The sequence below is a fragment of the Thunnus thynnus genome, chromosome 9 (assembly GCF_963924715.1).
Source record: "Thunnus thynnus chromosome 9, fThuThy2.1, whole genome shotgun sequence".
Classification (NCBI taxonomy): domain Eukaryota; kingdom Metazoa; phylum Chordata; class Actinopteri; order Scombriformes; family Scombridae; genus Thunnus; species Thunnus thynnus.
The window spans coordinates 25302638-25318957 of record NC_089525.1 but is presented as its reverse complement, the minus strand read 5'-3'; the positions used below and the strand labels follow the sequence as shown (position 1 = coordinate 25318957).

General features: G+C 38.9%; 1 protein-coding gene across 5 annotated transcripts in view; it reads left to right on the top strand.

Moving 5' to 3' along the window:
* Nucleotides 1-16320, top strand: part of fam13b (family with sequence similarity 13 member B) — an 81349-nt gene that overhangs the window by 25388 nt on the left and 39641 nt on the right. For all 5 annotated transcript variants that reach the window (XM_067599843.1, XM_067599842.1, XM_067599840.1 and 2 more), the window contains exons 4-7: nucleotides 2833-3045; nucleotides 4536-4713; nucleotides 5412-5556; nucleotides 15110-15237. In XM_067599843.1, coding sequence (XP_067455944.1) covers nucleotides 2833-3045; nucleotides 4536-4713; nucleotides 5412-5556; nucleotides 15110-15237 — 664 coding nt within the window. The remainder of the gene's footprint in view (nucleotides 1-2832; nucleotides 3046-4535; nucleotides 4714-5411; nucleotides 5557-15109; nucleotides 15238-16320) is intronic.

Below are 16320 nucleotides of genomic sequence, written 5' to 3'. Positions count from 1 at the left end.
ACCGCACTGTTGGTATGAACCCTGGAGGCATGGATAAAGATTTCTTGTTTCCCTAAATCTCATTATCTCTGGTGTGTGTGGAGTTAGGTGTTATATCAGATAAAACTTGATAGTATGTAAATATCTATTTGTAGAATCAATTTACTTTGTGTCTCACAGTTGAAGCAATTTGAATCCACCCACAGAATAAAGGAAATGAAGGGAATTTCCATCCGTTCCGAAGATCAATATGGAATGAATATTCAGATTTAGCAAGGAGGTTTTTTTTCTTTCTTTCTTATTTGTTTTGTGTGCATTTGTAAGGTTTTTTTTTTTAGAATCTGAAGATTACAGAGCAAGTCAACAGGACACGAGGGCTCATAAAAACCAATCAGTATATCCAGTGTTGCAAGTCATGCACATCTCAAGTAAAACAGAGAACAGAAAAAGCTTCCCTGTCTATTTTCCTCACTGAGTTGTCTATTGTGCAGTGACAAAAGACATGTTCTTGTAAAACCTGTCAAGTCAGTGGAGATTTTTTTAGCTGTTGGAATGTAGCTTCACCTCAAGTCTCCTCAAGTGACCAGTGAAGCAGGTTGGCCATTTATGTGACCTGGGGGTTGCTCGACCATATGAGGTTATGTAATAAGTCTTTAATCCTCCCGGGCCTCTGCTGGTGCATTAATTAGAATGGTGCTGCCAGTCCAGAAGTTATTCAGCCAGTGAAAAGGCCTGAGTCTCTCAGTTACTTTTGTGTGTGATGCCTGAGGTTCTAGCAGGAGCAGGGTACCGAAAAGATGGGATTGAAAATGGGAAGCAGAATTTGTCGGATCACAGCTGTGGTATCTTTGACAGATTAAACTGCTCATATAGTTTTTAACAGGGAATGGCTGTTTTAGTTGATATTTTGGCGTGTTGGGGAACCTAAGGAGTCTTGTGAAAAAGGTGGACTTCAATATTATATTATCTGGTTTATTAATGGATGAGAAATCAAAAGTGACCAGGAGTCTGGAGGAATCACCAGGCAGACGTTTCATAATCCACAAGACACCACTTCAACATCTTAAAGCATTACCTATTGTATAATGAATTTGGGGAGGTTAAACAAACCAGTAGTCATTGAGACAAATGCTTACTTGGAATTTGACAGGATTAGCAACAAGTGACAGCACTGGAAGTGAATGGAGAAAAAACACAGTACATAACAAACATAACATTATACAAGATGAACAGATCACACATTATGTAAGGAGGTAAAAATGTTGGCCCTGACAGGAATGATCTGATGCTGCTGGTTTGTCTTTCTATCACAAACACCCAGTGATGTTGTCGCACTAAGGAATGGCAACAGTCAGTGTAGTCTTGCTTCCTTTTTTTCATACTGATAAGAAAGGAGTTCACATACACAAACATACTTGAATACACAAATGGGCTTACTCCTTGTACGTTTATTCTTATGTTGACCTTACATGAACTATGTACCAAATTCAGGAACTGGATCCTACAAAGTCTGCATTTCTAGACTAAATGAGCTAAAATGGCTCGAAAGGGTCGGCTCAGTTTCAAAGGCTTTTCCAAATGTGGTTCAGAAATGCAGCTTTCCTTTGCCAAAGTTCTAGACCTCAACTGGTTTATCCTTTGCTGCCCTCACTTTCCCATAATCCCTTACATGCCAGACAGTTCTTTATTTTAGATTCCAAGTGATCCTCAACAACTCCCAAATTGGGAAATATCACATGGCCACACTGTATTTACTATGTATTTACATCCAGGTGATTACTGGTTATTAAATCACATCTAGACCAGTGAAAAGAACAGACAGATGTGAATGCATTGAATTAATCAGAATAAATCTAAATATTTATTATAGAAATAAGTATTTATCATTAACCTGGTACATGGTGTGCCAGTTTTCCATCATGTTTTGAAATTAAATGTCAGAGCTCATACTGTAAACTGAGGTATCAAACAACTCAGCAAGGTTTACCAGTGGTGCTAACACTTTGGTGACCATATGAGGGCAAATTCCTGGTGATAAACCTGGTGTTGAACTTTACAAGTAAGAGAGGAGCATCTAAGTGCAGCCGCAGCTTTGGACCGTGTGAGGCTGGACTTTGACATTTGGAAAGAAAGTGCAGGTTCAGGCCAACAGTGTCTATGAAGAACCGCATCCATCAGTGGATCCAGCTCCTACATTTGAACTCAGCTGTTGACTACATTTACAAATGCACACAGGACAAGCACACAAAAATGTTGCAAATGCAGAGACCATAACCTATCATTTTTACTGAAGCCACTTCCATTTTTTTTTAGCTGCAAAGGAGTTCTTACAGCAAAAAAGACTGATTATACACTCACTAAAGTTGCAGAACAAGCTGGCATACATACCCGGTATATCATTTTTACAAGACAACTGAATTTTACAAGCCTTTGGCTGATATTAATACCAAGCCTCAGCTACAATCAAGCCCTGCACTCAGAGCTTAAAGCACATATGCAGATGGATGATTAACATACTGGAGCTGTGGTGAGCTTATGTTCCCTCCTATGATCTAAATCTCAAGTAATGTTTGGCTTTTGGTTTATACCCCAGCAGGTTGTGCAGTTGAATGAAATAACTTAAACAAGTTCCAAATTAGATTCATTAATGTCTGTCCAGCAGAGAAGCAAGCAGGTACAGAGGTGATTTATCAGCACCCCAGATGTAATAAGAGTTTCAAAAATCACACGTTTCTTGCTTTGTTTCTAATACAGAAATATTAAATAGTCTACAGCATGTCTTTAATGTAACTAAGTCCGTAACCCAAATGTTCATCTTTTTTTTTATTGATGTATGTTTCAATATGTCATCAGGTCATCTGGACTTAGAGGGGCTCTTCCTGGTTAATGGCAACGCAGAGCGTGTGGATTGGCTGCGCCAGCGCTATGACAGTGGTGAGGAGGTGGAGCTAGAGAAGGAGGCAGACCTGGCATCAGCGGTCAGTTTGCTCCGACTCTTCCTGCAGGAGCTCCCTGAACCCGTTATCCCAACGGAGATACAGGGACACATACTACAGCTACACCAAGGTGTGTGACAGGGACTGTTTTTCCTCTTCTCATGCCATTCTGTCTTTTTTTTTCGTCTCTCACTTACACCACCCTCATGCTCTTTTTTTTGTGTTTGTATGTTTTTTTTTCCTCTCGGTTTCAAAGTTAGCTTGTGCAGTTATTTTTGCTTGTTACTGAAAACGGAGCCTTTTTTGTTCTGCTATCCTTTTATACTTCCTCCCTAAACCCAGTGTGGGACTCGATGGTCTTGCAGATGTACTTCTTAGTGCTGAGACCCACTTAATATAAAGGCACAAAAAGAGATGGGACCAAAAAAAGGGTGTTACGACTCTGGCCATGCAGATTTTGGTTGTCTAAGATGTGAACACATAGCGCAGTGGTCAGATCAGTAACCAGAGTGGTAACTGGCAAAGTTCTGAGGCTTTTTTAACACCAGATTTGTGTGTGTATCTACTATATGGAGGTTTAGTCGTCGTCTATTCTTTATGCCTTCTGTTTATCTCTTCGTCCTCTGTTTGTGTTATTCTATCTATTTAATATCAAACCCTAAGTGTTCATATTGTCTACATGTGATTCAGAGCTTCCTTCTTATGTTCATTTAATTCCTTACTTTAAGGCACTTCCGCCAAATTTAGAAAAACAAAGAAAAAACGTGAATTACTGGAAGTTATGTGGGATTTAAAAAAAAAAAAAAAACAGCTGTTCAAATGTGATGCAGATATATGCACACATTTTATTTGTTGTTTTTGAAGAAATGTTTTGTAGCTGCATGGCCTAATTAACAGCCAGGCTCATTATTGGAATGCATTATTTATCGAACTGACAAACAGCAGACCAAATCCAGTCAGCAAATTAAGAGGTGGATTAGTGTTTGTTTTAATAGGCAACGTCTACTCTTGTCAACAAATCTCCCACTTCCGCTGTTGCTCCGTTTCTGTTTGTCCTCTTCACCCTATCCTCTTTTGCCTCCATTATTGTCACAGATAATCTGTTCTAATCCCTTTGTCATGATGGTGGTTGTTCCTGTTGCCGTCATCCAGATTACAGCAGTGGGGGAGTTTGCAGGGACTGTCCGTGTCATAAATTAATTTCTTATTCTGTTCTATAATGGCACTAAAATGATTACCTTTCTTGGGCATTTTCCTCCCAGATGCGGTGTGCTGCGTCACCTCGTTTCACCTCTCCTTGAGGATTGAACGTAATCTTATCTGTGTCTGCACATTTCCTCTAGTGAAAAATATTTAAGGACAACTGTTAGGGAACATGAAGGACTTGATGACTCATAAAAAAATCACTCCACAGTAACTCCAAATATATGAATGAGAAGTGTTTAGCATGTAGTACTAATGGTGATTGTTATGGTTATAAACCAAAACTCTTCTTCCTGTAATAAATGTTATTATGACATGTGGTATAGGGACTACTTGTGACGAGGATGATGAAAGTTCTGAAAATTATAATGGTTCATATATAATCATAACCTGTGTTCTTCTTTTAAACATCCCCAGAGTACAGCAATGAGGAGGAGCTGTGTAGAAACTTGAAATATCTGCTGCAGCAGCTTCCCCAGTTGAACTACGGCCTGCTGCGTTTCCTGTGCCGCTTCCTGGCCAGCGTGGCATCATTTCAGCAAGAGAGCTGGAACGTTGGGGCGCTGGCCGCCGTCTTCGGACCAGACATCTTCCAGTAAGATGCCTGTATAGGGCTGTTTAATAAATTGTCACAGTCACTGTTCCTTTGCAAAATAATCCGAGTTGTCAGATATTGTTAGCCAAGGGCAACAGAGTTTGTTTGTTTTTCCACATTATCCCTCTTTTATTATTGTGTGTTTCCTTCATTTTTCATCATTTTTGCACAAATGATGATGATGAGATAGATGCCAAAATAGGATGTGATTAAATTTCCAGTGTCAAAACTGTTAAGTTTTATGCTCGCTGTGGTGTGGTGCTATCTAATTGTATTGCATTATACTGAGAGGTGTTTCTAATGTTTTGTCCATCCTGTTTTATATCAGTGAGGCTGAACAAAATATTAGAAACACCTCTTAGTATAATGAAATACAACTCAACAGCACCACAAACTTCAGCCTCCAAAATGACCATAAAGTTAAATCAATACCTCTCTGAAATGGTCTAAAAGTACCTCAGAATTATGACCTACATGAACATAGGATTTATAGCAGAGTTGATGTAGTAGACTGCATTAGTTTTAGTAAGGTGTGCCTCGTAAACTGGCAACTGAGAATACATACACACAAAGGAACAAATCTACACACAGGCACTTACACAGATGTTAGTTTATACAGCCGCTGTAATTATTTAATATCCCATGGGTAGCATTGCGCAGCCATCATAACACACTCTTCTCTTTCCTTCCATCTGCAGTCTATCAACAGAAGGAGAGGACCTTCGGGACCAGGAGTCTGTCAGCAGAGTCCTGGCGGAGCTGTTGGACAACCAGGAGGGCCTGTTTGACTCAGAGGACGATGATGTTTCCACCACCAACGACTACAGCTCTATTAATGAACAGGTACTGCCCGTCCCCTTTGTTTCTAACTTCCTTATTTTCTCTTCATCTCTCCATCTATCTCTTTTTATACTGAATCTATATCCCTGGTTTGGTAAACAGTAAACATAGCACTTCACTTTCACACTTAATGCAAATGGTTTTGCAAAGGCTTTTTGAATTATTTATGACATCTCCACATCAGACAGCATGTGAAAAGTGACAGTGGTGTAAATGTAGTTGAAACTATAGAGAGGTTGTCCTCTATTAAATTAATTCCTTATTTTAGTCTTTGGTCTCCAGCCGACACATCTCCTCCCTCCTGCTGAAATTGTTTCCCCTTTGGGATAAATAAAGCGTGTTTTATCTATTTTTGCTCACCCCTCTATCCACAGAAAGGGGTCTGTGTAGTTACTTTCTCCCCCCCACATAATCACATTCTATAAATCTACTGTATGTATGATAAATACCTCTGAGTCAGTAATATATTAATGGTGATAAAAAAAACACAGGATAAAAACAATATCAGTTAAGAAGAGAATACAATAGAGAACAAAACATTATCTAAACAGTGTTGAAAGGCTGTTTGTGTAGCCTTGAGTCATGAATTCACTGTTAACATTCCTGACATGATAGCTAAGAAGTCCAATTACAAAACCCATCAAAATCCTCTTTGTCTTCCCCTCTCTTGTTTTTTTTTCCTCCTTTTTTTTTTAACAGCTAGGACTTTTTCTTCCTCTTTATTGAAGCTCAGACAGCAGAATGTGGCACTGAACTCTGCCAGGGTTCAGGATGAAATTCCTCCGGGGTTGACACATAAGAAAAGCAGAGAAATTCTTTCATGAAAAGTGAAAGATTAAAATTTCAGTACACCATCCAAGTGTTTGCAATACTCAGCCAAGTCACAGGGATGCTTTGAGGAAAAAGACATGATTTCAGATTTAGCAGGGACAGATCACAAATAAAGTTGAGTAATGTGGTATAAAACGTTTTTAGATAGTGAGTGATTTCACCATTGTCAAACCTCTTCCTATGCATAATATGCTCAAAAGAATGAGGTTTTAAGTTTATAAGCCCTTCATTGTTATTGTTGGCACCAACAGTAATAGATGTCATTAACATTCAGACTATTAAAGATATTACCACACTGTTTCACTTCTACAAATGTTTTTGGACACCAGTGATACTAATTTGTAAAACTTACAAGACCAGGGTTTATTAGGGTAAACATTGACAGGGACTGACTAGACCAACGAGGCTGTGAGTCATTGATTAGCTCCAGTACTGTATGTCAGGCAAAAATGTATTGTAGGCAATGCTGGTACTCAGCTGTACACTCTTGCTGTAGTTATTGTCGTACATATTATTACGGAACAGAAAGTTCCTTTGTCAATTAAATGAAGAATCTAGAGGAACCACACCCATACACACCCATACACACCCATACACACACACACACACACACACTCACACAGCAGTGAATAAACTCTGTGTGTTCGTTCAGTTTCAGGAAAATCTGAATCTGACAACAACTATAATTTATGAAGCAGGTTTAATGAGCTTATGCCAAAACATTTTTTTTCTCAGCAGTTTGACTCTTTGAATCTGCTTTATTATAAATTCCTGTCGTTCTCTTACACCTACACCGAACACACAGAACGTGACTGGCAGACTAAACAAACTGGAAGGCATTTCCCCTGTTGCCCAGCAACACAACTTCACCATCGGGCCAACAGTACAAACAATGGCATGGTTAACATTTAACTTAACAGCGGCCTCATTACATTGTATTATTATATGGTAACGTATACACAAACACAGTAATTGCGAGACAAATACGCGATTGGAATCTCACAACGCCTTTCTGCTGTATTTCCTGTCTCGTGTAAGAGCACATTCACCACAGAGACACTGTAAAGATAATGTTATAACGTTGACGTGAAAGGCCGCAGACAGTCATTGTGAAAGTCTGGCCAGGACAGAAAGAGAAACTACAGTATCTACAATAGGTCACCTATTCAACACCTCTACAACTACCTGCTTTGTTCCTTTGTTACTTCGTTAGTCCTTTCCTTCCTGTTCCCTTCTTTCACTGATTCCCTCCTTTTATACCATCTATTTTAGTGTGGTCTTTGCCTTGTAATTCTGTCTTTGAGAGTGATTATCTTCTATGTCCGTTTACTCAAGAAAAAAAATTAAGCTCCTAGAAAAGCTCTGTCTTGTAGAGGAAAGGTAATTAAACTGAAACTTAGACCAGTACAACAATAGGCTCAACTACAAATTACTTCATGCAACTCTTTGAATTAAATCTTTGTTTTCCAAATGAAGTTTCCTTATCTTTGTTGATTTCTCCCACTGTCCTCAATTTTTGTGCCCGGGGAGACAGATGAACGAGAATATAACATTACCAGGAGACAGAACGAGCGAGAGAAAAGAGAGCAGACAGAGTCAGTGGGAAAAAATCTGCAAAGACAAAATATCTGTGCACCGATCCATGTGTCTTATGTAAGAGAGAGGGCAAAAAGAAGTGTGCGGGGGTATAGAGTTAGAGGCAGAGAAACTCTGCCAGGAAGAAGGGGGAGAGATGGTGAGTGTGCAAAGAGAGAAGAGGAAGAAAGACATGAAGGGAGGGAGGGGAAGGATAAGAAAAGAAGCTGACGATGATGTAACCATGGCACTGACACCTCCAGCCCCTACACTACACTGGGGATGTCTCTCTGTGCAAACAAACACTCATAATGCCTGGTAACAACCTGGTAAGAGACTTGAGAGTAAGTTATAAGTGCCCCTGAGATGTTAGCTGAAACAATTCCAATTAACTGCAGTAATTAGACACAAAGCATATTTTAAGAAACGTAGGGACAGCGTGAAAAATGGAAAGAATATAAACGGAGAAGCATTTGAAAGATGGAGGTAGACAGAAGACGGTTTTGTGGCATGTTCGGGCAGAGCTCTGCTGCCTAACTAGTTGAAAATCGAAGCCAAAAGAGACGGGCATGGATGTACCAATGAGAAGTGCTATGTTGGATTTTTGTATTTGTTGGCAGAATAAGATTCAGTTGAATTCAGTTCAGGTGAGAGCAAGGCTGTGCCGAGGCTTGTTTCTGCCATGACGATAACAACGGGTGTGTTTGTTTTGATTCCTTGTTTGAAGAAGCTTTTTTTTTTTTTTTGCAGAAGGATCTGCATAGAAAAAAAATAACTAAGATCAGAAATAGTTTTCCTATTTGTTGCCTTATTGAGATCTGCAGAACTGCCAACTGCATGGATGATATTATGAATATCCAGCAAAGCACTTTACATACAGCGTGTCATTTCTATGCTTGTGCATTGGTGGACATTAGGAAACAGGCAGCAGAATTCTCTAAATAAATGATGAGGAAATCTGTCACAGGATTTACTGTGAGAAGGAGCTGAATGTCCCTTTCACTCATGAAAGATATTCATTAAGGCTTCAACGATAACATAAGTGTTCAAATCCATCAGTGATGCTGCCTGTGAGAGGACTGAGAACAACCTTCTTACTTTATATCATTCAACTTTTCAACTCATTGCTGTTTTCCAGTAGTGGCATCAATTAATGTAATGGTCTGAATGACAAAATCCTTTACTTTAAAGGGAACATATCATGCTTTTTGGGATTTCTTGTTTTTTATACTGTTATGATGTTGGATGTTAAACATAGTCAAAGTTCCAAAACTTAAGGTGAATATAAGATAATAAGACTTATTTTGAACTGTAAATCATGCTAACATATACCAGTGGAGCCGCAGAATACAAATACATACCTGGAAATGGGGTTGATATGTCAGTGACACCGTGTTGGACAGAGTGTCTGTTGTCTGTCTACATAATTAATTAGCCTCTTAATGAAAGTCTTATTTTTCCAGGTCTGTCAATTTAACCTTAGCAGATAAATGAGTCAGGATGTGTCCTATTACTCGGCCTGTGCCAACCACCTCTGGAGCTGAGCCACGTCAGCAATGCTACAGTGAATGTATAACTGTATGGACATAAATTAGAACGGGGTGAACGGAGTAATGTTACAAATACCAGAGGATGTCACAGCATTAGGCAGAAGGGAACAGCCTTTATAGGTTGGATCATATACACTTGATGATCCTGTGACACGGTAATAAGCTGTTGAGCGGTAACCTATTTCAGCTGGAACATGAAGTTATTTAAGAGGAGGTGACGGCCTAGTTGGACAGCAGGGGAGATGTGTAATATCTCTGTATGAGGACATATACTACAAACGCCCACACACACACACTTTCCTTTCATAAACCTTTCTGTGTTGCCTCTTTGTTGATTCGTGTTGATGTATTTATTTTGACTGCATGTCATGAGTGGTCAGTGAGAATATGGATATCTGTAAATCAGTTGCTAACACTTTTTGGATCTAAGGACGAGCGCTAGATCACAGAGCCCACTCACTGCTGGAACGTTAGGCCAGAGGGCTTATCTCCAGTGGTACTGCTGGATGTAAACAGTCACACAGGCAAGGATGAACGAAAACACACGAAAACACACACACACACACACAGGCTGAGAAGAGGAGAAATTGAACAGTTTGGACCTTTTACACTAAGAGCTTTTTCAGTGCTCAAATTCAACCACTTGAATGCTAAAATGTTTATTTTGAAGAATACGTTTTTTTTTCTCTCTCTTTTGGGACCTCTTTGTTCTCTAAGTGTCCTCTAGTTTAAAACATGATCTCCCCTCAAGCTTAAATGTGAGACACAAGAATATTTGAACATATAATTCTCTATCACGGATTAGTCGTACTCTTTATTTGTTGTCTATGTTTATTTAACTAATCCGTTGTTCTCATCGGCCGTTTTGATGACATTCCTCCACCAGCCAGACACACCTTGTTGAAAGGTGCAGCAGGGCAGGTAGGGATTAGATAATTGACATTTAAATGATCAGATATGATTATCTTTAACATATGGATGGAACCGGCTGGATGACTAAATTAACTGGCAACCAAAAGTTGTTACAGAATGAAAACTAGATTAAATGCTGTATTTACGGTAGGTTTGTGATTCTTAAACTACAGGTCAGCAATGATCAGACTCTAAAGCTGGAACTGTCAGCATTGGTTCTTGTGTGTTTGTCTTCTTTTCTGAAAACTGCAAAATTGGGCCACATAGTTAAGGCCAAAGCTGAGACCTGGTACATGTCGTATAAATCTGTAGTGTCACACTAACACGTCACCTCCACAGTCGTGCATGTTAGCATTTCAACAGATATTAGTGAGATTAGACTTTATCCTACAGTTTGTCTTTTTGGAATTTTTTTTCAGTGTCAAACATGATTAAACCTCTTAAATGGGACATATTATGCTTTTTGTGACTTTGTTATTTTTATACTGTTATGATGTCGGATGTCTATGTCAAACATAGTCAAAGTTCCAAAATATGAGGTGAACATGTGTAAAAATGCTCTCTGAAAGTTGCTAAGGTTGTTCTTCAGGTTGTTCGCTTTGTTCACTTGCATATTTCATATCAGATTCGGGCTCGATCATGTATGAAAGTAAATGAGAAGTTTACATTTTGAGTAAAGAATGAAAAAAATAATAACTGGAATCCTACTACTATAGGTTGTTGACATAGCCTCTTGAGCCACTGGAAGTCTGCCAAGGGTTAGCTTCCTTAAGTTAACCAATCAGAACAGAGCGGGCTCATCAGGAGGGGGGGCCTTAAAGAGACAGGAACTAAAACGGCATGTTTCAGACGCAGGCTCAACTGAGGAGCTGCATAAAGGACCAGTAGAGGATAAATATATCAAGCAAAGATATTCCAGTAGAATATAAATATAGCCCTGGAAATGTGCATGATACATCCACTTTAAAAAAAAAAAAAACAGTAACCTGCTCATTTTGTGAAGAGGTACTTTCCAGACTGAATTGATTTTTCCCTCACTTCTATCAGAAAGAAGGGGCCACACAAAACAGCCTCGAAAAGCATCCATTTAGGTCATAGTTAGAGACTTGTACAGTGAGTCCCAGACACTTGTCATTGTTCTGTGTTCTTGGCTCACGAGCCGTTCAACTGTCGAACTAATGATGTCAGTCAGACCCGTTGTTTGCTCCATTTTCTCTTCCTAAACTCTGGACCGGACCTCTAAACCAGGGCCAAGATCAAGACCTTTTGTTCCAGGGCGTTCTTTGGCCTGCGTCTTCACCCACTCGGACACACACAAACACACACACACACACACACACACACACACACACACACACACACACACACACCACGCAGAAATACAGCCATACACACATACACACAGTATAGGCACACTGACTCTTTTGGTATGTTGATACCCACACAGCCTGCGTAATACACTCAAACACACAGGAACTTCTTTTTTTAAACTCAGTGATTTGTGAGTTAATGTGATTAGAATTTTCCGTAGACTTAAATAAGGGGATAATATTTTCACCCCGCCTTCTTTCTCGCTTTATGAATGACCATGCTGGGTCATCCTGACAGGGGATTTAACAGCTCTTATCCTCTAATATTGTTACATCACCTCAACAGTCTTCTGATAACTTACTCAGCACAGCCTTGATCATATTCAAAACTCTGTGCACACCGTTTAAACGAATATCTGTAGTCCAGGGGACAGTTACACAAGCTGTATTATACAGTTATACAAGCTTATTCAAGCTTTATTGTTCATTATGTCAACCGCTGCAAGTATACGCTAGAGAAGTTTTATGTTTAAGGTGATATCAAGACTTGTTTTTCCATATCACTGATCAGCGCCCTTGATATGATGTACTCTTGGAAAATGGTGTATATTTCAAGGTCATATTCATGGTATTGTTCATTCATATTACCAGCGAAAAGCTTTGAATGAATTTACATGATGATGTAAATTAGTAGACCAGACTTTCAGTCAAGGACCTAAGAACAGATTTAACATGTTATCAGGAGCAATTTTACACAGAGAGAACATAGATCGAGATGGTGATGATAGCGGAAAGCTGTTTGTTGATGATGATTTAATGGGGAGGTGTTTCCCCGCCGTCTCATCCAGATTATCATCTGTCAGTTTCAGTCGGGAGCATTTGAATGAATGCAAAATGATGATTAAACTTTTTTTTTTTCTGTCTGTCATTTTTTCCTTCTCTGTCTCTCTCATTGTCTTTCTTTCATTGTATTTCTTTCTGCTTCATTGTCTTTTTTTCCTTCCTTTCTTTAACCCTTAACCCCGTTGCGTATTACTTGTAAGGGTTTCACATCTATGATTTCCACAACACTTGCCAATATTCAAGTTTACTTTTGACATTTACTGAATATTCTGACAATGGATGTTGGATAAAGTACAGGGAGTTGCCCAGAGATAAGGTGCCCTATTTAACTGCAATTTCAACAATGACCACAAACCACTAGGCTGTGTGCACAAGTATAACAGGCAGCATTGGAGTGCAAAAAGACTATGTGAGCTTGGATAAGAGAGTGTGGTGATTAATCATTATTTATCAACGTTTTCTATCGGTTAGTCATTTAGTTAATGTTTTACAGACATCGATAGCGTAGCTCTGTTTTATTGCGCGACTAGTTGAACTTTGAGAAGCTATTCGATGCCGTGATTATAATAAATAAAATATAACACATAAAAAATTAAAGGAAAGCAGTCTAACATGACGATTTCTTTTACTTAATCACACACACACACACACACACACACACACACACACACACACACACACACACACACACACTGAAGAGTCTTGTGAGTCATCCACCTAGATCTGCACATGTGAAGATGCAAGAATTCCGTGACAGCCAATAAGAGCTCTCTGAGATGTTGCCATAGCAACGACACAGTGACAGCAGCAGATGGGGTTTGCTGTTGAGAAGAGTGAAGCGAGAAAGAGAACAGAAGAGAGGACAAACAGTATGACATAGTCAAAGAAGATAAACAGGACGGCGCTGCTAAAGAAAGGAAACCTTTCTGTTTCTCTCAGGGTTTTAACTGACAGAACATGGGAAAAGCTATTGTGACCTGGCTGTAGCTTGAATTACTTTTATATCAGTTGGTGAAAGAGCATGGCAAATATATAACTTCTTTAAAGAAAATAAAAACAGAAAGAGGTGTGAAATAGCACAGCTCAAGAGATGTGTGTGTCTTGTTCACATTCTGTCTGAAATTTGTATTATGACGAGCTATTTCTGTCTACATGTTTACCCCCCTCCCTTCCTTTTTTCAGCATCTACCTCCTCCCTCCTTTTCTCCCTCCCTCCCCTCCTTCCCTCCCCCAAAGCTTCATCACTCCCTCCTCCTTCTTGCCTCCAGCTATATCTGCTTTTCTACTGTCTTCTTTATTCCTTCTATCCATTGACTTGACCGCTCCCTTTTAAACCAGGGCTTTTACTGCACTGGGAAATAAAAAATGCAATATTGATCTTTTGTGTTATGTATTGTGATATTGTAAAGAAAGTTACATAATTACTGAATTTTACCACATGTGTTGCATGCTGTTTTTAACTAACTTGAAAAGAAACTGTTTCTGTCCCACGTATCTTTTAAAAAAAACAAAATAACAGATGAAGTCATCAGTTCTTCTGCCAATTATTTTTTCAATTTAATCTTCTCTTATTAATCTAATTGCTCTCCCCTCGGCTCTTTTTACTTCTCTGCCTCGCCTCCTCTCCCTGCTCACCTCTATTTGCCCTTCCAAAGAAAGTATTACAATATTACTAATGTGTCATTCATTAGACTGGTCTATATTTAGACGTCTTATGAAACAAACTATGTGCAAGATAGCAACAGGATATTACAGGCTATCAACACCTTTTCTTTGAGTTTCTCTTGCCAGACATGTTATCCTCTCTGCTCATTTCTTTGCCCTGCAATTCGTCCCAAGGCGCTAAAATAAAATAAATAAAAATAATGAAGGAAAGGTTGAATGGGAATTATTAACGAGTAGCCCCTAGTTACATAATCCCTGCAAATTCAGAAGGTCAGAATCAACTGCTAACATGTTTTTTTTTCCCCCTAAAGACATTTTAAGGCAAATTTGGTAACAAAATTATTGAAATAAATCTTTAGAATAACTATGATCTTTGGGAAATGTGAACATCATCTCAACTCTTGTTAATTTATGGAAGTGAAGACCTGGAACTGAGACTATTCATCCGCTCCACTGACCTCCCTCATGAGGCTGTTAAATGTCAGTGTGAAAATAGGGCACAGAAGTTTTTAAAATTTGACCTTAATCATCATTTAATGTATTCTTTACCTGAAGTATTCTAACCAGTGTAATGTATTTTTAGTCATCAATCAAGAAACTACACAGCATATAGGATACTTATTTAAATTTTTTTCCCCACTTAAAATCAAATAAATAGACCTCAAGACATTTCACTCTTATTTCTTTAAATTTTAATAGCAACATTTTAGCATCAATCCCCCCAAAAAACAAATAAACAATTCCAGATCAGATGAGTCCATGTGCAGTAACTGTGGCCATGTCCCGATAATTAACAATATCATGAAATGCTTTTTCATTTCTGTTGTTGTGCATATTTTTAGCAATGACCTTTTATATTTCTGTCCTCAGATCACGGAGCTGTTGGATGATGAGAAGTGCGAGGCCGAATGTGAAGAGCTGCCTCAGGACGGGGAGGAGGGTCCCGCCTCCTCCGACTCACCACGACACACATGCACTGATGACGACCCCGCAGCCAGGTGAGGCATACGGTTACTTACTGTTGTGTCACCCCAGAACGGGGATGACGCATCGAGAGAAAGAGTACAACATGTGACAAATGACCATGACGTTACCGTTATATGGTATTAATCATTAGTCCATCAGGTCGAGTGATTCATTTGATTAGTTAACTGCTGCTTTGTCTTGATTTACACTGCTTTACTTTGGTTTATAATGGATTTAAGATTAGCAGCAAAAAAAAACTAGATGACTTATTCCTTTAAGACATTCGATAAAGTGTATTTGCTTACAGTAGATTGTTGAGTCAGGCCTAAAGTTGATGTTTCTTGGCACAGGCGAGGTCAGGGTAGTAGGTAAGGTTACACTGCTTTCTCAGCGCTGCGTACGTCATTAGTAGAACATTAATCTTTTCAGCTCCACACAAGTGTCAAGTTCTTTTGAATGGGGTCATGAGCTGATAAAATATTTAGCTTCTATTTTTATGTTTGTATACTTGAAATTTTCTTGGGTTGTGTTGGTGTCAACAGCAAACAGAGATCCTGAAAACATACCAACACTATGCTAACAGTTAATTAACTGCAGACTGTTGTAAGTTGCTACATGTTAAAATTGAAGATTGTATTTAATTAAATATTCAGACATTCATAATTATATACAATAATATTTAATTAGATATAATCTTTGTTTTACATGAATATTTTTTTTAACTTCTTTTCACTACACTCTAGATTCAAATCACTGCATAACATCAATTGTTCTAAACATTTATTCATTCTTCACACTTAAAATGAGTCAGCTGCTCAATCTTTAACGTTACAGTCAGCCGACCAGTGTAGTGAGAACTCAATCCTCCAACAAGTTTGCAAATTGGTTTTTACAGTTACAACAGTTTCCAGTGGGTCACACTAGAGTCAGTTGATGTTTTGTAACTGGTAACAGATCTGACTCACATATGCAGACACTCACGTACGCAGGCCTCTACTGAATGACCAGAGTTCAATCCCCCCTGCAGGAACATCTTCTCAGGTTCTTCTGATCTGTTGATCTCCTTTAAGTGAATTACTCAACACTTGACTACTGTGTATAGAAACCTACACATT